Source organism: Lynx rufus, unplaced genomic scaffold, assembly GCF_022079265.1.
Source record: "Lynx rufus isolate CCGP_SWC_20201006 ecotype Redwood Valley unplaced genomic scaffold, mLynRuf1.p SCAF_6, whole genome shotgun sequence".
Lineage (NCBI taxonomy): Eukaryota > Metazoa > Chordata > Mammalia > Carnivora > Felidae > Lynx > Lynx rufus.
In genome coordinates, this window is record NW_025814878.1 from 29,240,678 (window position 1) to 29,266,124 (window position 25,447).

Here is a 25,447-nt window from a genome sequence, read left to right on the forward strand (position 1 = left end):
CCATCCATCCATGTGTCCATCCATCCATCCAGCTATCTACATTCTCCTGCTTCTGTTTCTCTGGAGAACTCTGATTACTACTACTATTTTTATTCTATAATTATCCTCAATGTTTAATACATATACTTAAAAAAAGATTAAATCTAACCAATTTTTTACTGTCCTCCCAAAATTTTAAGGACTTTAAAAAACTTCTAACCCTGACCATCTGCCCCATTATCATGTTATTATTCTCATGTTTTCATTATGCTTTTTAAAACAATTCCATACATTTAGTAATTATCATCATTATGATTTTCATAATGCTTAGATTGTGTACATTTACTTTTTCTGTTCACTTTTCTCTTTAATCCCCAATTTCCTTGATTTTATTGGCATTCCTTTTGAAGTGTGTTTTATAGCAGCTCGGTGAAGGTCTATGATTGGTAAACCCTCAGTTTTTCTCTGAAGATGCCATTATGTTGTCCTCCCCTCTAAATGAGGTTTAGCAGGGTATAGGATTTTGAGTTGACCATCATATTATATCAGCACCATGAGGATATTAGTCCTTTCTTTTTTGATTGCTATCGTGACTTCAATGGGATATATGCTGACAAATCTTATTCCTTTGGAGATAATCTGCATTTGCTCTCTAGATTATTTTAAGATTTTGTTTTCTTTTTCTATTTGGTTTCTATAAATTTAACACAGATATTTCCATGTGTGGACTTATTTTATCATGACTATTTTCCTTAATTTGTGAACTCCTATCTTTCACCAATACTGGAGAATTTTCAGTATCTCTTGACCACTACTTCTCCTCATTCTCACTCTTTTCAACTTCTGGAACTCCTCACAGACTTACATTTTCACAATGTGCATTCTCTGTCTCTTAAGTGCCTTTTATATTTTACCATGTTGGTCGCATTCTGGGAAATGTTTTCAACTCTTTCAATTAACTAATTCTCTTTTCATCTGCTACTAATATGTTGTTTGGTCCTCCCATTCAATTTTTAATTTTAATTACTATATTTTTCAGTTTTAGAAATTTTATCTGTCTCTTTTACAAATTTCCATACTCTTTAGTTCCTCTTCCATCAATCTTTTCAATTCATTCTTTTAACATTTTAATAATTTAAATGCTTTCATTTTATATTCACTTTTAGATTTTTCGATAATCTCAGGGTCGTGTTAAGGACTTTACCTACCTATCTTCACTCCTACTTGATTATTTATATTGTACCTAAAGACTAGTTTTCTGCATCTTCCTAGATGCTCTAGAGGTTTCAATAGCCAGGACTAGTACCCCCTCCATTAATGTCTCAGCTTGGAAAGTCTTCTACCATATGAATGGTATAAATTTGGACTTCAATCCATAGGCTTGTGAATTTAGCATTTTATGAGAGACATTTTTCACAATGAGGGCATAAAAAGAAACAAGGCTTCTCGGAATGTTCCTGAACTGGAAGGCATGAGTGTTCACTGATGAAGACAATTGTTCCAGAGTCTCACATTTTTACGTACTTTCAGTCAGAGACTTCTCCTCTTGTAGGTTCAAGGTGACGGCTGGGATGTCATCTCTCCCTGCCTGGTCTTTAAAATCCCAGCCCCTAGACATTAGGAACTATATTTATGTTCCAAATTCATTGAGCTACCAAGGTGTCAGCTCTAGAGTGTGCCATTCTTTTTTAACCTCTCTCTGTATTTTTAGATTAAAAATTTTTTTATGTTGTATTTTTTATATTTGAGAGAGAGACAGAGAGAGAGAGTAGGGGAGGGGTAGAGAGACAGAGACAGAATCTGAAACAGACTCCAGTCTCCAAACTGTCAGCACAGAGCCCAACGTGGGGCTCGAACTCACGAACCATGAGATCATAACCTGAGCCAAAGTCAGATGCTTAACTGACTGAGCCACCCAGGTGCCCCTAGATTTCCTTTTGCTGCTTCTTTCTAAAGTGAAGTATGTATTAAATTTGGGGAGTTATAATTTATTTAGCATTTCTATGAATTTCTAACATCAGGATGGATCTGAATTAACTCAGGCTGCATGTTGTCAGAAATCTTTGGCTTTCCTTTCTAGTGTCCTTAATTTCTATCAGCGTTTTTCTCCCTACTGACCTGCCACATAAGAGAAAATGTACAAAAATTTCATTTATTCCTTAGACTCTTGACCCTAAAACAAGAGAAAGCTCCTTTTGAGGTTTCTATGGGTATCTATTTTCCACATGTTAACGAACAAACACTGGAAAGTCACTTGCAACAGCAGTTTATCAGTTTACGTATTTATTAGAATCAAGGTTAAAACTTTAAACTTAATTAATTTTTAGGTATATTTCTTGCTATAAAATAGATGCATTTAATTTATTTTATTTATTTATTTTTGAGAGAGCGACAGAGACAGAGAAAGAGAGCTCACACATGCAAGAGTGAGGGAGAGGCAAAGGGAGAGAGAGAAATCCAAAAATACTCCCCGCTATCAGTGCAGAGCCTGACACTGAGCTCAGTCTCACAAATAGTGGGATCATGACCTGAGCTGAGCTCAGGAGTCGATGCTGAACCGACTGAGCCACCCAGGCACTCCTAAAATATATATTAGACATTCCCTTCATCTCTGTAGTTTATCTAAAGCCTATATCTTGATTATACAGCACTGTTCTTTACTATTTCACTATCCTTGTCTCTGTGGGGGAAAAATGCATGACTTACAAACTGCTTTTATTTTCTTCTGTATTTTATACTATTTTTTTCCAGAAATGCCTGGAAAAGACCATGCTAAATATTTTTAGAATTATGACTCCCTTGAATGATGTGTAATTTTAGCAAGAAACAGAACTTGAACTTGGAGAATAAAAAACACACAGTATACTGGGGTTGAAGCCCAGTATAAAATCTTCTATTCCTAATGTTCATTCTAGTGAAGCTCAGACTGAATGCTGAGACTAATTGAGAAAGGGGATCCTGGGCTAGAGGGTATTAATGAATATTGTTGGTATGTGGGTATGAGAGAGACAGACACAGGCAGAGAGAAAGAGGAAGCTTCAGACAATGACTGCAGGGTGGACAAGAGGGGACTGAAGAGAGGAAGCTTTCTGTTGCCAGAGGAAATGAAAGAGTGATTCATTTTTTTAAATGCAAGATACCAATGGAAGGTGATGACTGCCTACATGGGAGTATATATGACACAGCACACTGCACTGACTTAGACCAAGGGAGTGAGACAGGAAAGGAAGGAAGATGACATTTCAGAATAGGTGAGACTGTACGATTATTGCTGTGTGATGATTCCTCATGATGTGTAAGAACCAGAACTATGGAATTTATTCTACATTACCCTTCTTTTCAATTGTTTTTGTTGTTATTGGAATGCACCAGATACAAATGCATAGCATCTATGACCTTTCCAGTGGAAAGGGCAGAGGGCCTCCTATTTCAGGGCCACTGAAACCATGCCTGTTGCCTCTCTGGTGGTCATTCCAAGGATCCAGCATTCTGTGAAATCTATTTGTTCACCTACTTCTAAAACCTGATTTGGTTTATAACATAGGTTTTAAGTTCATCTATCATCTGGAAAGTTTTTTAAAAAGTTTGATTCTCTGTTCTTTTAGCATCTGAGGACTTTTTATAGCACCACAGCAATTAAGATTAGAACAAAATAATTGGATCATCATATTCTCTTTTCTGACCTATGACATATTTCCCTTCTATCCTTGCACCCACCAATGAGAGGTACTACATGAAATGTTATCTTGGAGATTATGTGTAGGAAAACAAATGCTTTATAGTATTTTTCCCACCCAACACTAGCAGAAAAATCATACCTATTTTTTCATAATGTCTACTTTCCCCAAATACTTCATTTCAATATTTAAATAAATGATATATACAAGACAAGTAGCTGTTAATCATTGCTTAGGGATATTCCACTATCATCTTTAAATGTATACAAACTCCACCTGCTTATTATTTAGTTAAGTGATCAACATTCCTCTCATATTTTCCTTCCAATGACAATGTGTGTATTTATAAATAGGTAGCTTTAAGTAGTTTTTAAAAAAAGCGAAGTTACTTTAAAAATGCTGTCAGTTATGCTTTGTCGTTTTTTCTACCATTCATTTGTTTCTGTTCTTATGGCTTTTTTCTTCTCATATTATCTCATGTCCATCTCTTCACAGTCGTAATTGGTTGTTTTATTGCTTGTCTAACAGGCCATTTTTCTCCTCATATAAATTCCTGCTTTGTTTCTTTGTCCTTCCTTTCTGATTCATTGAGAACATTTTTCCTTCTTTTTAGGGCTGGACTCAAATGTGTAAAGGACTCTTCTGATTTGTTACTCTTGAATTCTTTCATACATAAATAACAAACAATCACACTCTTCTGTATGTATCTATCACTCCAGCAATAATACCGACTCTTACATTTCTGTCATTCTAGTCCTATCTACATAATTGTGCAATGTAATGATTGGCAAATATGTTTAATTTCTAGTAAAATACAACTATGTTATCATGACATTAAAATGAAAGCTTCATTTATTCTGTTCATGAATCAAACTTTCTGTTTAGTCCAATAAACTTTCTGGGACAAATCTGTCTTCTTTGAGTTTGCTAAGAACCATTTAATAAATTATTCTCTTTAGAATTTATTTATTTAAAAAATTTTTTAATGTTTATTTATTTTTGAGACAGAGACAGAGAGAGAGAGAGACAGACAGACAGACAGAGCACAAGTGGGGAAGGGGCAGAGAGAGAGGGAGACACAGAATCCAAAGCAGGCTGCAGGCTCTGGGCTGTCAGCACAAAGCTCAATGTGCTTTTTGAACCCATGAACTATGAGATCATGATCTGAGCTGAGGTTGGATGCTTAACCAACTTAGCCACCCAGGTGTCCCTAGCATTTATTTTGTACTTTTTTAGACATTTAATTATTTTTATGTGGGATATGGAAGGAGAGAAAGAATGATGATAACAAGAAGACATGTTGTAAAGCATTACAACTCATCCCAGCTCTGTGTTTGAGGCTGGCTAGATTATCACGCATAAGCATCAGTATTGAGGAAAGTGAATATTTTGTGTCTGCATAAAAATGTCAGTCTTCTAGACATAAGGTGATAGTATTAAAATTGGGTGAAATAAAACAGCTCTTTAATAAAATAATAGTTAGAAGTTTATAAAGATGAAGTAATGACAATAGTGAGATTTTTATTGGTACAAATGAATGTAAATAGACTTGAAAGATATTAGTTAGAATGACATTCATTCATTCATTCCTGAGTGCCTACTATTTGCCAGGTACTGTGTTAGACGCTTAAAATGGTCCTGCGATAAAGCATAGGCCAAATGAAAATGGTGACCTTGGAAATTTGGGTCTTTAAAATAGAAGATTATGAGAAGATGGATAAATAGTTTAGATAAAAAAAAAACAGATTCATTTTGAAAGGATAACTAGCCATAGGGAAGTTTCTGCAATAGTCGTATCACAATTTTGAATAAGAAATACTCAGAACATATGGTATTAGAGCTTATTCCAGAGGAACAGAAACAGTAGCAATTGTTGATGGAATATGGTGTTTTCACTACCATCACTAAATAAACATTCTAAGAGTGTAGTAAATGCATTTAATATCCCTGAGATCCTAGATACCTTTGTGCCCAATATTAAATCACAACAAATATTGATCTGTTTCTCTAACACTAAATATTTATGTGTATTTCATTCACAGTCAAATGTCCAATCAAGCTTTTTTTTTTCTCAAAATGCTGATGTGAAGACCAAAGGGATTCAGAACATTTAATTCAGAACATTTTAACTCACCATGTGCTTCCTATGAAGTGTTTTCTAACCTTCAATAACCTACAATAATGTTATGAAGGTATATCACATAACTTATTTAAAAAATGTTGATGTATAAAGAATGAAGATTTGTCAGTATTGAAAATACACAAGATAACGTGCTATAATTGGAACCCCCAAATTCTGAAATATTAATTCCAAATTTATTTTGAATAATGACAGCAGTCAAAGGTTGCTTTGAAAGCAAAGGTTTCCATTGTGCTAAAAACAGTATAAGGAGTTTAGAAGCATATGATCTCATGTGTTTTGCAAAATGGACACTTTATAGTCAAACTTCACATATACCAAATTTGTGGGTAGCCGTAAGCAGCGGTGTTAATTTTCTGGGCACTTTCTTACTGATGATATTTGGAATAATAGTAATACATTTCCCTGTCCAGAGTCTTATGTTTGACTGTTTTTCTTCTGTGAGTTGGTGGCACAAAGCCGCTTGGCATCTGCAATAATTTCAAGGTCTTTATCAGTAGTGGGAAGTAGTGAGAGACTGAGAAAAGAATTCTATTATGATTACAGCACACTGGATGTTTATTTTGGATATGATTTAAAAGGAGCCTTTGAAAATAATTCAAAATAAATATTCTAACTTACTAGGATTTTCCAGAGCTCATTTCAATTTGAGAAATTTAGTCTAGGTACTTACTCAAACAGATTGACCCACATTCTTAGTACGAAGCACTATTTGGTTCTTACCAGTTTTGTAGCTTCATGTGCAAGATCTTTGGCTTCTTGGGCAATTTTCTCAGCTTCATCAATAGAGTCCTTAATATTGCTGTAAGCATTGAAGGCTGCAGTGGCATTGAAGGAGATGTTTTTAGCTTCGTCAAGGATTCTGTTGGGATTACCCCCAAAAAAGAACATCAGAGCAGTTGGTACCCAAATGAAGACCATTCTACTTAATAACAAATATGGCTTAAATGATCCTAGCCAGGACAATTATATTTCCAAGTCATCATGAAATATCTGCTTATTGTATTATATTGTAGTTGTCAATTTAAATTCATATTCCTAAATAATTCAGCTATGAAATACTACCAACATATTTTTTAATACCCACTCAAACATTTCTGCAACCTCATGCACCTTGCAAACTGTGAGCAGTGAGATGATCCTTAACATCATTTGTAAGGCACGCTATACGTTTCAGAGCGCTTGTACCATATTACTGGAATGAATTTCACAAAATCTCTTTAGGATAGGTGTACTTCCCAGATGGATATAAATGAAGGTTAGATAGCTTGTGTCAGGTTACATGACTGACACATCACTAATTAAAAACTTGGAGCTTGCATCTGTGGACCTCTAACTTACTGCTCCATTCACTACCCTCCATGCAAAATTGGTAATAGTTTACTGTAAAATGAATTGAGTGTGAATTGTGTCCAGGGTCTTCAAACATGGATATTTTCCTTTGTGTCATGCATATTAAGTATTGGAATAGAACCTTATACATGTTATATATTAAATAACAGATTTATTCGAGAAAATTCTTCTTGGGGGTTATAGGACCTATATTTATATTATGATGACTCCAAAATTGTAGGGGAACATACCACTTACACGTAGAAGGCTATTTATAGGTCAAACACACCTTGTCACTTGCCCCTCCCTCCTCTGACCCAAATAAGAGTCCTAGCCTATTACACAAGGGAACTATGCAGTGTCTCCCTGGAGTTTGAAACAGAAAAAAAAAAAAAAAAAAAAAAAAAGACTTAAAGACTATGTATGGGGCCACATTTTCAAAAGCCAGTCTTTTAACAATAGTTTTGATTTAATTAAAAATATAAAACTAGAATTTGAAATGGAATGTGTATTTACATATTATTATTTAAAATGCTAATAAGGCAACCACTGTGCTCTCTAATAAAGAATAAAAAATATTTTTTCTTAGCATAGCCTAGGGCTATGTTCACTCCCTACCAAGCCATATTTGAATCCACTTTTAACTCAGACTTTTGAAGCTGCTTCAGTGGAACTTTGCCCAGACCCTCCTAATTAGGCTTTTCCACAGAAAGACCGAGTAGCTCGTATGCTCATAATTAGAGAAATCAAGATTTCAAAGAGATTCTCTACCATTTCTGCGAGTCACAACTTTTGGACAAGCGTCAAGATACAAAGGCATTTGCGACAACAAATGACATACCCATCAAGGACAGCAGATGAGTCATTCAACTGAGCTGCATGGCTCTCAGCCTGGGACACCTTCTCAGCAAGGTTTCTGTCCTGTATTTCCTGGGAGAGGTCATCTATTTTATCTTTCAGCTCCTCAGACATGGGTGGCAACTTAGTTTGAATATCTTCAACGTACTGATGTGTAGAGAAGAGAGGGCATTTTAAGTATGTGACTACAAGCCTCCAATCGGTTACTAATTTCTCTAGGAGATACAATTCCACACACTTACTTTTTAAAAAGAAATTTCAATTTTACTAACACAGCCAAAAGAAAGGACAGAATAAAAGCTGTTATTTAATGAGAGGGATTAGGAAATATATGAAGCCAATTTACACCAAGAAGAACCTAACTATATTTTTCTAAGAAAATGCTACTTTGTAGGTATAAATGCATAAGTGGTCGTCATTAGGATCTTTTAGATCATCTGTGTTTCTATTCCCATATACCACAGTGTCTACTGCATTAGGATATTAAAAGTCTGCTAATAGTTTACATTTCTCTTTCAACTAACATTATATAAATATTGAAGCAGATTTGAAGGGCTATCCTAGGAATAAGAAATACCCTTCATCACTGTGGGAAAAAATACAGGTTTGCGTGAGTGTTTATGAGTACCCTCTCATGTCTGTTGGGAGAACAGTGTGAAGTTTTAACTGTTGCCAAGAGCTAGGCACAAGCATAATGGAATAGTCCAAAAACAATTTGATACCCACAAGAAAAAAAATTAGGATTTGCTTATGTTACTGAGATTTTTTGATTGTGTCCTATTTATGAAAGCCTGTGTCATTATTATTTTCTTTTCCCTTTGGGTTTTATCAAGTACTCACATCTATGACAGAGTTGATTTCATCTGCAAGACGGTTGGCTTCACTGAGTATGTCATTGCCTTCTTTTAAAGTGTTCTCAGTTTGTTGTTTGCCATTTTCGATAGCTTCCTTCTTTTTCTGTAGCACAGTAGGAACAAAACATCAAAATGCCCTTCGGAGGAAACCCTATCTGACCCTGTATTCTTTCTTGACTTCCTCGAGCTGCCTGAACATAGGCTTTGTGAACAAGGCACGTCGTGTTGACAATGAGAACAGATGGGAATGCGACAAACTACCTGGCCAGTCCTTTGAGAGTTATTTTATTTAAATCCCTATATAAGTACTTTCTTCCTCTCAGTGTGAGAGTCACCCAAGAGAAGAAAAGTTATGTGATGTTAGCTGAGGAATTAAAGACTACATTTTAAAATTTTTGATTATTTTTTATTTTAGAGGGAGAGAAAGAGAGAGAGAGAGAGCATGAGTGGGGGAAAGGGGCAGAGAGAGAGAAAGAGAGAGAGAATCTTAAGCAGGCTTCATGCTGAGCATGGATCTTACCCCACAACCCTCAGATCCTGACCTGTGCCAAAATCAAGAGTTGGACAGTCAACCAACTGAGCTACTCAGGTGCCCCTAAAAACTATTAACTTGTTTTTAATATTTATTTAAAAATTTTTTTTTCAATGTTTATTTATTTTTTGAGAGAGAGACAGAATGTGAGCAGGGGAGGGGCAGAGAGAGAGAGGGAGACACAGAATCTGAAGCAGGCTCCAGGCTCCGAGCTGTCAGCACAGAGCCTGATGTGGGGCTCGAACTCACAAGTTGTGAGATCAGGACCCAAGCCAAAGTCAGACACTTAACTGACTGAGCCACCCAGGCACCTCAATGTTTATTCTTAAGAGAGAGACAGAGAGACAGAGACAGAGTATGAGTGGGGGAGGGGCAGAGAGAGACACACACACAGAATCTGAAGCAGGCTCCACGCTCTGAGCTGTCAGCACAGAGCCCCAGGTGGGGCTCGAGCTCAGAACCGTGAGATCATGACCTGAGCCAAAGTCAGGGGCTTAACCGACTGAGCCACCCAGGCGCCGTCCCTAGAAACTATTTTTAAAGCAAGATCAATACCCATTTTAAACTTGTGTAAGTGCAAGTGCTGAATATGTATTACTGAACATGTGGTAGTACCCTGAATTACATTGGAACTAGACGTTACATTCCAGAATGCAGGGCCAAAGGAGTATTCTGTGAGCATAGACATAAGCAGATTTATTCTATGGGAGTTCTGTAAAAATTGGAAGAAGTGAGATTTTTAAGGGGACTTAGGGAAAGTGCTTTTCAAAAAAAGAGAAATGAACACATGGAAGAATAAACTTAATGGGCTGTTCCATGAAAAGAGAGCAAGCTCTCATTTTTCCTTGATACTGATAGCTTGTCTTAAAACTACATCAAACTGATTCCTAGCCTAGAAGGATAAAATTGACAAGAGAGACCTATTGTTATTTTTCTATTTGGAGCAAACATTTGTGTATATGTTTTTCTTTATACATCTCACTCATTCTCCCAAACACTTGTGCATTTAACTGCATCAATTTTAAACCTCTGCCATTTATGTTGTTATATAGATAATAATGCTAGTTTTATATTCATTTATGTCTCAATATGTGCCAGGTAGTTTATAGGATTTTCTCAGTAAATTCTACACTAACTCTACAGGTCCTGTGTTTATCACCTTTTAGAAGAATAGGAACTTGAACAAGTGATTTACTCAAGGTCACACTACCTGTGCAGTTAAGTGTGAACCTGGTCTACCTGATGAAGAAGCCTAGGTCTTGAGCTATGAAAGGACTGTCACTCCTATTATAGAAATCATTTGCCTTATTTGCACTGGGATAGCATTGATTTCATACCTTTCTCCCCCCTTCTCTTCACCAACCACGTAAGTCCACTGCCAGTCCCTATGTCTTGTTCCAATTCTCTGCTGCTGTAGTTCCCTCCGTGATGTGCTCTCGCTCAGTTCTTTGCCCTGTTTCCTCCCCCACGCTGTTTCTGGTCACTTCTCTGATCACCTATCTAAAACAGCCGCCATCTTCATCCCAATTATTATCTACATACCACAGCAATTACAAACCAGATTCAGGGAATAGCCTGCCTGGGTCGGGATCCTAGCTCTGCCCACTCACAAGCTATGAAAAACAGGGGCGAGTGATTTATGTAGCCCCAGGTAAAAGGCTTAGTCCCTTGCTTCTCAAAATGTGGGCCATTAACCAGCAGCATCAGCATCACCTGAAAAGGTATTAGAAATAGATAATCTCATCGCCTTTTCAAGAACTACCAACTCAGAAACTGTACTTTAACAAGAACTCCAGGTGATCTACACAGTAAAATTTGAGAGGAACTGACTTACAACACTGCCTGGCACACAGCAGACACAATGTAATCGTTAACTATTATAATTACTTCATTTTGGTCCTCCTCTTAGCACTCATTTGTCTGAATTATATTCTACAGGGTGGCCACAAACCATAGAATCATAGATAATGGTATTTTTTTGTATAGATTGAACCATCTTGATTGCCCCTTCTGAGAGTTGCGAAAAGCACTGTTACTTAGTGCAAATCGGTGATGCCACGCCCTCATAAGATGCATGTCCAATACAGGGAGTAGTAGAAATGAACAGCCTGTTGAACTACGTACAACTGAGGAAGCACAACATATTGACTACAGGTGCGATATCGCTGAACATATCACTTATTATGTATACTAGTCCATGCTCCAGACTTTGTGTCTATATTACATACTTGTTTATTGGCTTAGGGATTATCGCCCTCTCTATAATATAAATTCCATAAAAACAGTCTATATGCATCAAAGTTGATTGCATCTCTACTTTTAACTTCTAATTAGATCTTAATTCATTCCAGAGCTCTGTAAATTTAAAACCTTTTTGGGTGAGGTCGAAGGCTTAAGAGCCTGCAAAAGCTATCGTCCTCTCTGTCTAGCAACTAACTACTTTCTTTGCAATCCTTCCTTTTGCAGTTTCCTAATGGTCGATTTAGGGACAGACTGTTCAATACATGTTCCCTCGTGTAACTGAATTGCTCACATTCTTGATGTGACCCAGGCACACGGTCCTCTCCGCCTTCTCTCCATCGCTGCAAGTGCCCTCTGATCCCGTGCTCCAGAAATTTGCATTCAGAGCCCCTCTGATCTAGCTCCAAATGCCATTTCCAGAGCTATCTTCTACTACATACTTCTGTAGCTTGGCAGTGAGCTTCACTGTTCTGACATTTCCCAACACCACCGTGCACTTCCAGAGCTCTGTGTTGGGGCTCATGTGACCCCATCATTTCTCAGTCTCAGCTAGGATGCCATCATTTTTTGTGCGTGTGATTCTTTGGTTGATATTCCTAGCCTATATTAATCTCAGAATTATATACTGTGAAGCTGCCTGAATGTTAAGTTCTACGAGGCCAGGAATCATTCCTATTCAGTCTCAAACACCTCTGTTACCAAAAGCACCTTGCTGAGGTAGGTGCCTGACAGGCATTGTAGATCACTACTGCCTATTTTCCAAGCCTTATACTACATGATTTCCTAATACCCAATGAACTCTCCAGTTTATACGAACCACTCACAAATTTCCCCAAATGTAACTTTAATCCATGACTCCAATGTTACAGTGGCTTCTGATAGTTTCCAGGATAAACCCCAGATTCCTTAACTTGATCATAATGTACTTGGTCTTTTATTACTCAAGTTCTGGACCTCGTCTGTCTTCTCTGGCTTTCCATCCCCTGTTTGTCCCCGTGAAGTCGTCATTCTAATCCTATCAAACCGCTGAATTTTCTCCCAAGTGTTTTATATTTTCTTTTTCCTCTCCATGTCTTTGCTTGTGGTTTTCCCTATTTCTGGAATATTCTTCCTTTTCTGCTTCGACTCACTTGTGCTTATCATGTAGGACTCAGCACACATATCATGTCCTCTATGAAGTCCTCCTTAACCCAGGGGGTGATTTAGATGCCCTCTCTTTGTTTAGTTTCATGATGTTACTGCAGTGCATGAAGTGACTTACTTGTGTGTACTTCCCACTAAACACAAGTCACCTGAAATCATCAGAGATGGTGTTTTATTCTTTACTTCAATGGTTCTCAAACCTAAGGCTACATCTGAATCACTGGAGGCATTTTTAAAACACAGGTGACTGGGTGCCACTCCCAGTTTCTGAGTTGACAGATTTGGGGCAGACCTCAAGAATTTGTATTTTTAACAAGTTTCTAGTTGATGCTGATGTTGCTGTTCCAAGGATCACACCATAAGGACCAGTGTTTGATCTAATCGACATTTGTTTGGCACATTTCTTGAAATTAGTAGGGGCTTAGTAAGTGTTTTAAACAAATAATACATGCTTATCTCCTTAAAGTAAACAAATAACATTGAGTTGTGTTTTAATTATAGCACCTTCTTTGTGAGCACAGGCACAATTTGTCTATTTAAAACACAGCTCATGGGGCACCTGGGTGGCTCAGTCGGTTAAGCCTCCGACTTGGCTCAGGTCATGATCTCAAGGTTCGTGAGTTTGAGCCCCGCATCAAGGCTCTGTGTTGACAGCTCGGAGTCTGGAGCCTGCTTCAGATTCTGTGTCTCTCTTTCTCTCTCTGCTCCTCCCCTGCTCACACTCTGTCTCTCTCTCTCAAAAATAAATAAGCATTAAAAAAAAAATAAAATAAAACACAGCTCGTTATTCAATTGAACGGATACAATGTGTCAGTTGTTCTCAAACCAGTATACACATCGGATTAATTTGGGGAGAGTTTTAAAATATGAACCCCAAGCCAAGTCCAGATTAACCAACTCAGACTCTGGGTAGGAGCTCAGGGACCCCGTCTTTTAACAAACTGTTCAGTTGATTCTCAGTCAGTTGGTGTAGCAGGAAGCTTGGTAATTAACCTAATGAGCCCTGGCAATCTTAAGTAAGCTGTGCCTTACTCATGTTAATTTCATCAGTTTATCTATTTACTCCAGTAAGTTTTTAACAAGCCTTTAGTTAAGCATGACACATAAAATGAAAATACAAAAAGGACCACTTAGAATCGCAATACTGACTACATAAGCTCCAGGCATCTCTAGGGGTGCCCAAGAATGATGGCTCCTGGTTTTAAACATCACTAAAAGGAAGGAGTAGCTGAAAGGACTATTTACTGCACCACTATAACTCTTCTTGAAATACTTCCCAAATGCTTATTATGCTTTCCACACAGGTAATTTTAATTTCTTAAACTGTTGCCATAAAATGGAGAGGTGCACCTCCGGGTAAGTTACACCACTGGTGTGTCCCTGAGCAGGATGAATCATGTCAGCACTGGGGATAGGACGATAGCCCGACATCCTGCCTCACAAGATGGCACTTTTTCTTTAATATTTCCAGCATGTCAGTAGACTCCAAATTGGTTAAGATTAGATTCCTCAGTTAGGAAAAAAGTGAGCCTTCTCCATCTTCCATCAACATGACAAGGGTGAATCCCAGAAAAAAAAAAAAAAACCTTCAAAAAATTAATTCATCCTCTTACTTCTTACTCTAAAGGAAAATGGAAAGAAATGAGATGGAAAAAAAAATCCAGATTTGTTTTATTCAACTGCCATCCCACAAACATTTTTGAAAGCATCATATATGCCAGAGAGTGTTCAGTTATAATGAAGGTGAGATTATATACTAGAAGAGAAAGAGATCTGCCGCTGTTTTCAGATCTGTTGGGGTCAAATACTTTGAAAACAGCAAAGGAAGTTTTGTTTCTGGGGAGAAGTTGTTGTTTAAATACCTAATACAGTTTGCACCATCATACGTGCTGAATTTACTATTGGGAAAAGTGATCAAGTTGTCATGGTAAGTATTAAGAAAGAGAAAGAAGGAACAGAAGGGAGGAAGGAAGGAAGAAAAAGGAAGGCATTGAGCGACAGAGGGAGGAAGAAAAGGAAAAATCTATTTTGGCTCTAGCCTCATAACCTCTCTAAAAAAGTCAGAAAGTGCCCATCATTTCTTGAGGAGAAAATTATCTCTTGTCGGTGAAGAAAAAGAGGGAAAAATATAACTCAGACGTGATATGTTCATGTTAGTCCCTGTTAAAATATCATTTGCATGGAACACATTGCAAAGGAAAAGGGAACCAAAATCTTTCCCAAGCACTGGACTCTCAATGTGCCCAGATTCCATTAGGAAATAAGTTGGCACTTTTGTGACCCTCGGTAGTTAGATGTCTAAACAATGGTTTGTGGATTAGATTGCATGGGTTACAAAACCATATGAGATTGGTACTCGAAGATACCTTGGATGCAATCACATAAAATGCACTTACTGTGTAGTTTGAAGACTGAGGATTAGAGACTTTAACTGACTTGCCCAAGGCGTATTTCTAGTTAGTGACACAGTCATCATTAAGATCAAGGTCCCCTGACTCCCAGGAAAGAGTTCCTTCCACTGTATCACACTGTCCTTAAAATCTTCAATACTTTGTTATCTAATTTTATTTGAGTCTATGGCAATGGTCCTTGATTTTTTTTTTTTTTTTAAAGATCATTTCTGGTGTGCCTGGGTGGCTCAGTCAGTTAAGTGTCTGACTTTGGCTCAGGTCATCATCTCATGGTTCCTGAGTTCGAGTCCCATGTTGGGGTCTGTGCTGACAGCTCAGAGCCTGGAGTCTGCTTCAGATTGTTTCCCTCTCTGTCCCTCCCCTGCTCACCTTTGCTCTTGTGTGTGCGCACGCTCTCTCTCTCTCTCTCCCTCTCTCAAAAATATAGTCATTAATTTTTTTTAAAAGGATTATTTCCTGATCTGCTTCTTAGAAGTCTCCTTTCAGAGTTGTTCTTGATTTGTGTAAATGTGCATCAACTTGACTTTTCCAGCTATGTTCAATCCCCGCCCCATCCAACCCAGCCCTATAGATTCAAATGAGAATCCCTAAGACTCACCTCCAAAGCAGTCATGTTTTTCTGATTTGCTGCAGATAAGCGATTAGCCTCTCTGATTTTATCGGTGGCTTCTCTCAACAGGTCCCAAGCAGCATCCACTTTATCTTTGTTGTCTGCCAGTATCGCCCGGATATCCTTCTCTGCTTTTTCATTCTTCTCTCGGGACTCTCCAAAGAACTTCTTCACCTTCTTCAGAAGGCCTTCTGCAGCCCTGAAGTCACCCCCACCAAGTAACAGACAATAAGCCCTTGTCACTGCCTCGTGGTTTATTGGTATTAAATAGCAATGCTAGTATTAAATCAATGGAAAATAAGACGATATTTAAAGCAGATTGACTGTGTACTAAATCAAGATGAAAATGGGTATCTGAAAAGTGGCAAGGCCATTTATAATTAATACGAAAGCACACAACATACACGCATTTAAAATGTGTTAGTAATATAGCATTTTCAACTGGAAAGAGTCTCATGTTATTTTCATAATCTGACTGATGAAGTAAGTTTTATGGTTTGCTTCACATACAAAAAAAAAGTCACCTGATTCACCATAGTGGTACATTTTCTGTTACTTTGGATATAAGGTATGAACATTGATATATTTGGTTAAAAACTGTTAGCAGAACTGTGTTATTGACATGCTAATATGGCATCATGATGTTGACCTACTTTTCTTTTTCTTTCAACTGAGTGATCTGGGAGTTTCCTGAATTTAACTTAATGGTTTTCCTAAAGTGATAATATTGCCCTTATGAAAGGCAAACTACTTGGAAAACAGTAGTTCTCAAACTAACAGCCATTATAATCTCCTGGAGTGCCTGTCAAAACTGATTGCTGGCCCCCATCCCCAGATCTCTGGATTCAGTAGGTCTGCAGTGGGGTTTAATACTTTGTATGTCTAACAAGTTCTCAGGTGTTGCTGATATTGTTGGCTTAGTATATATTACTTAAATATTAATAACACCATCACTTTGAAGTTACCGGACTATAAATGTAACAATGATTTTTTTTTTTCCTGTGTGGTCACATGTTCATTTGCATTAGTAAAATCACTATTGCTATTTCCAACCTCAAATTTTCAGCCCTTATTTCAAGGTATTAGGCATTTATTATTTGATGACCCTTCTATTCAGCATTTCCTAAAATGACAAAATGTATAGAATGGGCTGCTAAATTCATAATTATCCAAAGATATTTTTATTAACACACATAAAAAAAAACCCTTTGATGGTTTAGAAGTCCCTAATACAGGCAATTAATAAAGCAAGTCCATTAGCCTAATTGTGGAAGGGACAGCAACCCAAAAAAGATCATTTATTTGATTATTTAAACATAGGCAAAAACATACTTTTAATCAATTTTAGAGCAAGACAAATTATTACTAAGTGCAAAATAAAATAGCATCTTCTTCTACTTATAAGTGTGAAGAAAATTTTAGAAAATTGTAAACAACCGTTTGAAAAATTCAGTTTATCAAGTAAAAAAATAACAGAGTATCTACTCACACTAACTCATCTTCGGCAACTTCCTTTTGTTTATCAAGATTTTTCCTCCTCAGTTCAGTAATCATCTGATCAATCTCTTTCTGAAGGCCTTGCAAATTTCTCTCAAAGTCCTGGTCTTGAATTCCTAGAGTTTCATTTAGTCTCACAGCTTTTTCATTTACAGCTGCAGGGGGTAAAACAAATTTTGTAAATTAGTAAACAAAAATGCCACATGCAAAAATGGCACCAAGAGTCTGCTCTTCCCCACGATCTCCAAATGAAATGTAGTTTGCCATGAGTGTTCCTGCTGGTTAACAGGGAGGTAGTTAATAACAATCCATACCAATAAGGGAAAGGTGACATATTTCTCCATTTTATATTTCTTTTGGGAGGCACAGTCCTTAAAGGAGGGTGTCTCTAGTTCCCAAGGAAGAAAATGCAAACAAAAAAATGGTTCCAACCATTTCCAGGGAAGAGGTAAGCAATGATACATGTAGCATTCCCTTTGGAAGAGGAAAGCACAGAATCTGCAGGGCCGATAAGACATAATCACATTCAGTCCAAGACACAATCACATTCAGTCCATTTTAAAATCCTGAGTAGGGAAAAACTATCAGTGAGGAGATCTCTGAAAACAAACCTGCCCTTGTACTTCTGCACAGTTCTGTGCTCATTTGGTGGAAGGAATGAGGGAGGAAGCACTGGTCTTGGGACAAGGGCTACGGATTAGGGCTCAAAGCTACCTTCTAGCAATAACATCCACTGTAAGCGTCTGTGTTTATTAAGCTTTAAATAAAGTTCAAACCGTGCTGTTCAGAATCTTAGGATTCCCTAGGTGCTCCAGGTATTCTACACATGATGTCTATTCTGTCAAGTGTCTATTTTATAGGTTAGTGTTCTGGGCAAGATTTCATTTGAAAAAAAGAATTCTATGTTGAATAAAAGTTTGAAAAACCGGTGCGTTGAAACATTTATGCAGTTCTACCCGTTAGTTTTAGGCCAACTTCTCTTGAAGTGTGTTTTATGGCACATTAACTTAACAAGTTGAAAGGAGAGGTTTTCTCAAACTCTTGTGTGCCAAACCTTATTTCTATAATATTACCTGTGAACATCCCTAGAATGAGGTTCTTGGGTTGGCTAAGAGACATTTTCTACTATTCAATGCTCTATCTTAAGATGCATTTAGGACATAAAGAATTCTGAAAATTCATTTATTGTTTTCTTATTGAAACTGGTTGGAGCTGTATTCAGAGTTCCAACGATAGTATTCAGAGTTCCTGAAACAGGTACACATAGGCCAAATAGAGCAGCTGTGAAGGGTGTGACATGAGCCATGAAGGGTGTGACAGTGGTTCTGAAATGTGGTCCCCAAACAAGCATCATCAGCCTCACCTGGGAACTTATTAGAAATAGAGATTCTCAGGCCCTGTTCCAGATCTACGGAGTTAAAAATTCTGAGGGTAGGGACCAGCAATCCATGTTCTAACAAGCCCTCTAGGGGCTTCAGATGTATGCTAGAGTTTGAAAATCATGGTTTAGCAGAAGGAATTGAGTTTTAACCTTTTATTTATCCTTCCAAAATGCATCTTTTGAATTCTCTTTTATTTTTTATTTATTTTGAGAGAGAGAAAGAGAGAGTGTGTGTGCATGTGAGATGGGGAGGGGCAGAGAGAAAGGTAGTGAGAGAGAAAATCCCAAGCAAGCTCTGTGCTATTAGTGTGGAGCCCGACGCTAGGCTGGATCTCATGAACCAAACTGTGAGATCATGACCTGAGCTGAAACTAAGAGTCAGACACTTAACTGATTGAGGCACCCAGGCACCCCAAATTCTCTTTTCATGATAAATGGATTTGGTTAGAAAGTTGCTGCAGTCAACTCCTTATTCTGATAGCCATGATTTAATCTGTAGAACAATTTAAGTCAGGTGCTTTAAAGAACAAATATGGTCATTCCTAGCCTTGTGGTAGAAATTATTGCACATGTGCTGTTTTCCTAGAAGTTAGTGAGGGTGGCTCTTTCTTGGTCAACTACTTAACAGTCATACTTTGAAATACACCAAGGAAACTTCTCAAGATTCCACCACTACTGTTGCTAAGTTATCACCTAGGCTTTATTGTGTTTGTGAAGGAACCACAGTGACCATGGACTGATTAATTGGAAAGTTCCTTCATCCAGCAGGCTTTGTGAGAAATATGCCAGAATGCCAATGATTAAATGTAAGGTTTATACTTCTTACATTTCAAGGAAGACAGGAGATTGAGCTTTCCCTATGGTGCATCTCCTCCTTTGGTCTGAGTGCATGTCTGTATGTTGATTTTAACTGATTACATTATGTAACTAAACACTGACTCATTTGCATTCAATTTTTTTTTATTTTAATGAAAGAGATAAATTCCACTTTTCAACTGGACAAAGGTTTTTGTTTTTCTTTTATTAAGTGAATATATAAGTGAGTTTTGATTCGAGATATTTTTGGAATTTGATTGAATTTAGCTTCTGGACTTAGGTGGCTGTAAAGGATTAAATATGAGATACACTTCACTTGTGGTCTATTCTCAAAGTTAAACTTCTCCAGGGAAGAACTTGCTGGAAAAATGAGAGAGAAAAGGAAAAGACAAAGATTGCTGTACCTTTTGGAACCATGAATCATCTCTTTTAAGTGAAAGTAATATGTAAGCAACTAGAAGAAATTATTAAGGCACAGCAGCTGCTTTAGCAAAATGATACTGTATTAAGAAAGGAAGCATCATTTTAATAGAAGAGATATGATTGCTTCACTGCTTTTACATGTGGAATTTGGAAATTCTCTGAATATTTTTAAGCTAAAGATGAAGATGTTATTCAGTCTCTTTTTCAAAGGTATGCACTCTCAGTTTAGTACATTTTCAACAGAATTGAAAATAACTGTAACATTAATATATCTCTTAAATTTATTTACTTATTTCTACTTTATTTCAAAGGGAATTTTAAGTAGTTTTGAAGTATCTTTAAAACAAGACAAAATTCTCATAAAAGGAAATGGGGTAAAGATAAAAAATCATGTAAATCAGAAGACATATTAACAGTATCTTAGTAGCCAAAGTAGCAAGGGATTATAAAGGATAACTTAAGAAGTAAACAGGATCTGCAACATACAAATAGATTAATTCTTCAGGAGAAACAAAGTTGTTTTTCACACTGAGCCTAAAAAAAAAAAATCTTCTGATGGGTAAATTTATCATGAATGACAAATACAATTGTGACCTGTGAAATAGGAAAGAAGGTGTCTAGCATTTCTTAAGTCCTAATATGTCAGAGCATATATATAACATGTGTATATGTACATATATATATCACTCATTATTCTAATAATGGAATAATATGGAATAACATATAGTATATTTGTGATATAATCAGGAGTCCTAGCAAAGTAGATTTTAAACTATGGTGAGATAAGAATGCCTTAGATGAATGGACCCTGATTATCTATGAAGAGGCCAGGACTTATAATGGAAGATAGGGTGAGTAAGGTATTCTATCTATCTAAAAATAAAACTGAAGTAGACAAATGCCAGGCTAAAACATTTGCTTTTCCCACAGCAATTTATTGTCACTAATAAAGCCTAAAAGTACTGTTATTATCCACAATTAGTGTAATTCTAAGAGGAAAAATGAGTGTGGATATATTGTATAACTTACTTAAGGCTTTTGATGAGTTTCCTTTTTTTTTAAAAATTCCTGAACTGCTAAGACTTAACAGCACATATAAACATCTCAGGATTTAGTTTACCTCTGGCATATTCAAATTTTAATTTTCATAAAATTTTAACAGTTGGATTAATTTTGCCAAAGTTCTTTTATGAGGGGCTGTGGTTATTATCTTTGTTATCATTTACATTAGCACCCCCTGGAAGAAGGGAGCAATGTCCACACTTCTCTCAGGTACAGATCACAGCTATCCCACCTGGCACTTCACATGAATTAGAAAAAAATGTGTCCTGTCTGGACAGACACGACCTGAGTGTCTGACTGACGCACACTGGAGAGAATGGGAGACACCTATGGGGATACATAACCCTTTTCTCTAACGGATAGATTGTGGGTGATGAGCAAAACCTGGAATAAATATCGTCTCCACTCTGCCCCCTGTTGGTGCCTTTGTCCCGTGCACAAACTGGCTGGTGGGTGCAACGCAGGGAAAATGAATTGGCAGTGCTAATGTTGGTTGGAGTCTATTGAAAACATGTACTAGCATTTACTCTTAGGTATGAATATTTGATTGAAATGATTTCAAAATAAGTTTCCAAGATAGGCTGCTAAGTATTGAGTGGTTGAGACTGAGGTATAAGGAAAAGGAAAGTTACTGGGGTATTGACCATTGCCTTCATGGATCCAAGCAGAAGGAATGTTTTGTGTGTGTGTGTTGGGGGAGGGGGTAGGGAGTGCTGGCTGGAGAACACTTTAAGTAGCATTAATGGAAAATAAAATCAGGGAAAGCACAGTAACTCCATCTAGCAGAGGATAAACCATAATGAGTTAATTAAGAATTTTCCAGTAGAATGTTCCAGATCCTGACATGTTTTGCCTCAGATTATTTGCCTCAGACTAAAACTCTGTTGCTTCCTGCAGTGGGAAATCTTTGGGAGTTTCGGTCTCTTCTTAGCCAGTGATTCCTAAGAACTACCTGTCAGCATCTGCCTTAAAGTTTATCCCGTGTCCTGATTTATTTGGCTATATTACAAAGCAAAATATCTAAAATACACTGTAGAGCAATAAAAATGTTTTTTTTTAGAGAAAAAAAAACCATGTTTCCTCCTTTCTAAATATGCATGCATGTTTATTTTATATTAATATATACTGAAGATCTAGTTTTTTTGTTAAATCTCTTTTTCTCATCTGGGCTTTAGCCCCAAAATGGCTTCCACTTTGATCTTCAGTCAGATTGGTAGATGCCAAGAACAAGCTCCTAGAGAATTATGGACTAAATGCAGTGTAGCTTCTGGTAAGGTAGCAAATCCAAACACCAAGCACCAGATGTTCATTAAAAACAGCACCAAGTAGTTTAAAAGCCATTTTGAGAAATTAAAGTGCTGCTTTAATGTACTGAGTAGAATGTTAAAATTAGCTTTTTAAAAAAGTTAACAATCTCTTGGTTTTGAATACAAACAATAGCAAGGCATAAGTTATCTACTCGTTCTTTAATCAGAATAGCCATTCCTCAAAAATTAAAGCATTCCTAAGGGACCACATTTAATTTTCCATGACTCTGCACTCATGATTACCAATTTGCTGTTGTCCCTAATTTAACACTGTAGATTGCAGACTCTCGGCAGACAACGTCCTTGAATATATCAACCAAAATACTTTTTAAACCTGACCCTCAGACTGATAAATGTTATCTGTTACTGGAGAAATTCCAGTCCTGTGTAATCCCTTTTTCTATTTTTCTGTTGGGAGACATAATGATTAAATTAAATGATTCTAATACCTTCTGCATCCTGGGCAAGCTCCTTAATGAATTCTCCTAAGGAGTCTGCTCTCCTGTTGGTCCTCTCAGCATCCTGTCCAGTTTGCTCGCCATCTGCTGTCACTTTGGTCGCCTAATGATCCAAATTCAGGAAAAGCATAATTAATTGAGATGATGAAGCTCCAGCTAGATAAGCGCCCACTGGCTACATTTTCTTTCAAATATTACTCCGAGCCAAAGGCAATCGATAAATTATTGATCAGATATACTGGAAATGACACCCTGTGCTCAAGTACACAATTAAACTTTATTACTTCTTCCATTAAATGGAAATCAGAGAGCCGTATTTGGTCTTTTTAAAACCCTTGCTGTACGCAATGACATAAAGGAAGCGATAAAACACAATTATTTTTGAAGTATCTTTAAGGTACAGTTGCCAAAAGTCTTTAATGGATTCTTCAACCTCCACATGTTGCAGTTTTGTCCATATTTTATTTACTGAAAAAGCGTGGAGTCCAGCAATGATCTCTTGTGGAAGCACAGGCAGTCTGTCTCAATAAGCTTGATCCTATAGATGCAGTTTAGATCAATACGTTAATTAAAGAAACAAAGAGGGAGAAATGCTTAGCTACCAAGTAGTAAATGCATGTTTTGTAACACTCTAAAGATGCCAGTAAAACGTTAAAGAAGAATAAATGTTAACTTCACCCATGTCATCCCCAGAAAAGATGACTGTTAATCGCAAAACCATACATCATCAACAAAATAAAACAACTTCACAAACAGCCTCACTTCCCAAAGGTTATCCTGGTACATTTTCACCTTCATTCACAATGAAGATGCCACTTGACACAAAGGAATCCATTTAATGTGTTCATAGTTGAGATACACTATATTTAGTCAAATAAAAATGGCATGTGTAATATTCAAAGTTTCTTAAAAAATACTATAGGGTTTAGAGCACCTTGAAATAGGTTACATTTCATAATTCTATGCATATGCATATGCTAATAAATATGCCTTTTTTTTTTTTTACTAAAAAGATAGGGATAATCTAACTACAGATAATGAATTAACGAATCACAAACTGTCTTAAAATAACTTGACTAAGGTCCAAATTGGCAGAGTATTAATAGTCTATAATCCTGTACCATAGTACTTGCATTCTAGACATGCCCAGAGATTCTACATTTTTTTACATATAAGTGGATTTTAAATAGAAATTAAAATAGAACTAAATGCTTGGCCAATACAGAACATGGTAAGAGATGTTATAGAAATTATACTGCATTTTGTGATTTCCCAGGGGCAGTGAGAGTTTTAATTCATGACCAGTCTTCAAGGTTTTGCATAAAAGAATATAAAGTCTAGTTATCCTCTAATTCCTCAACCTATGTTACCATCACAAGCAGAAGGATGAAAAGATGCATTGGAAGTTTTAAAAGTTTCTCTTTACAGTTTGCAGTAAATATACAAAATTATTTGGAGGGTTCTCATCAATAGGTCGTTACTTTGTACATATACACACCACATGCATAAACTCATACATGTAATTTTTTAAACGTTACTTTTGAATTACTAATGTCAACTGCTTAAGATCTTGGCCTTCTAAACTGTTGTAGATGTTTGTCTAGGCTGGACTTGACTGTACTCTATAATATCACTCCTATTTTCAGATTGCACAGAATATAATAAGGGACTTGATCTACATTTTGGTAATGTTTAAGTATCTTAAGAATTAATGTATCACCAGCACTAGTATCTGTTACCACACAGAAAATGTACATTATAATTTAAACTTAAAATCTGGGGCACGTGGGTGGCTCAGTTGGTTAAGCGTCTGACTCTTGATTTTAGATCAGGTCATGATCTCACAGTTTGTGGGATTGAGCCCACATTGGGCTCTGTGCTGACAACATGGAGCCCGCTTGGGATTCTCTCTCTCTTCCCCTCTGCCCCTCCCCAGTTCATGCGCACGCGCTCTCTCTCTCTCTCTCCCCCTCAAAATAAATAAACATTAAAAAAAATAAACTTAAAATTTATTATCAATATCTTATCTATATTACTAAAAGATCATAACTTACATATTGACACCATGAAGGCTACCAATTCTGGTTAATAGCTGAGAGTATCTAATTTTTTAAAAAGAAATGCATATTGATACACTGTCTCTTTTAAATTCTGGATGATCAAGATAGCATCCCCTGCCTTGATTTCTACTTTCCTAATTAATTTATACAATAATGTTTAAGAGTCATCATTTACACACGTGGTACTGATTGATTATATGAGCAGTCCAATAGTAAGATGTCATGAATTCGACATGACCTATGGTAAGAAAGAAGTGAAAAAAATTGGCATTAAGACCCTATGAAATTTAGGGGCGCCTGGGTGGCTCAGTCGGTTAAGTGGCCGACTTCGGCTCAGGTCACGATCTCACAGTCCGTGAGTTCGAGCCCCGCGTCGGGCTCTGTGCTGACCGCTCAGAGCCTGGAGCCTGTTTCAGATTCTGTGTCTCCCTCTCTCTCTGACCCTCCCCCGTTCATGCTCTGTCTCTCTCTGTCTCAAAAATAAATAAAGGTTAAAAAAAATTAAAAAAAAAAGACCCTATGAAATTAAACTCCCCAGCTTCTATTTAGCATGTGAAATATGCCAAATTCTTTCCTTCTTAGGGCCTTCTGGGATCCTGCTGTCTCTGCCTGGAATGAACTTCTCTCTTATCTTTTCAGAGACTGGATCCTTGTGTCATTTTTCAG

The 25,447-nt window shown here is 37.0% G+C and overlaps 1 protein-coding gene across 1 annotated transcript in view; it reads right to left on the minus strand.

Moving 5' to 3' along the window:
• LAMA2 (laminin subunit alpha 2) overlaps positions 1–25,447 on the minus strand; it is a 475,613-nt gene that overhangs the window by 114,075 nt on the left and 336,091 nt on the right. The window contains exons 35-40 of the mRNA XM_047102999.1: positions 22,713–22,824; positions 17,267–17,429; positions 15,766–15,976; positions 8,827–8,943; positions 7,970–8,133; positions 6,520–6,658 (exon numbers count right to left, since the gene is read on the minus strand). Of these exons, the coding sequence (XP_046958955.1) occupies positions 6,520–6,658; positions 7,970–8,133; positions 8,827–8,943; positions 15,766–15,976; positions 17,267–17,429; positions 22,713–22,824 (906 nt within the window). The remainder of the gene's footprint in view (positions 1–6,519; positions 6,659–7,969; positions 8,134–8,826; positions 8,944–15,765; positions 15,977–17,266; positions 17,430–22,712; positions 22,825–25,447) is intronic.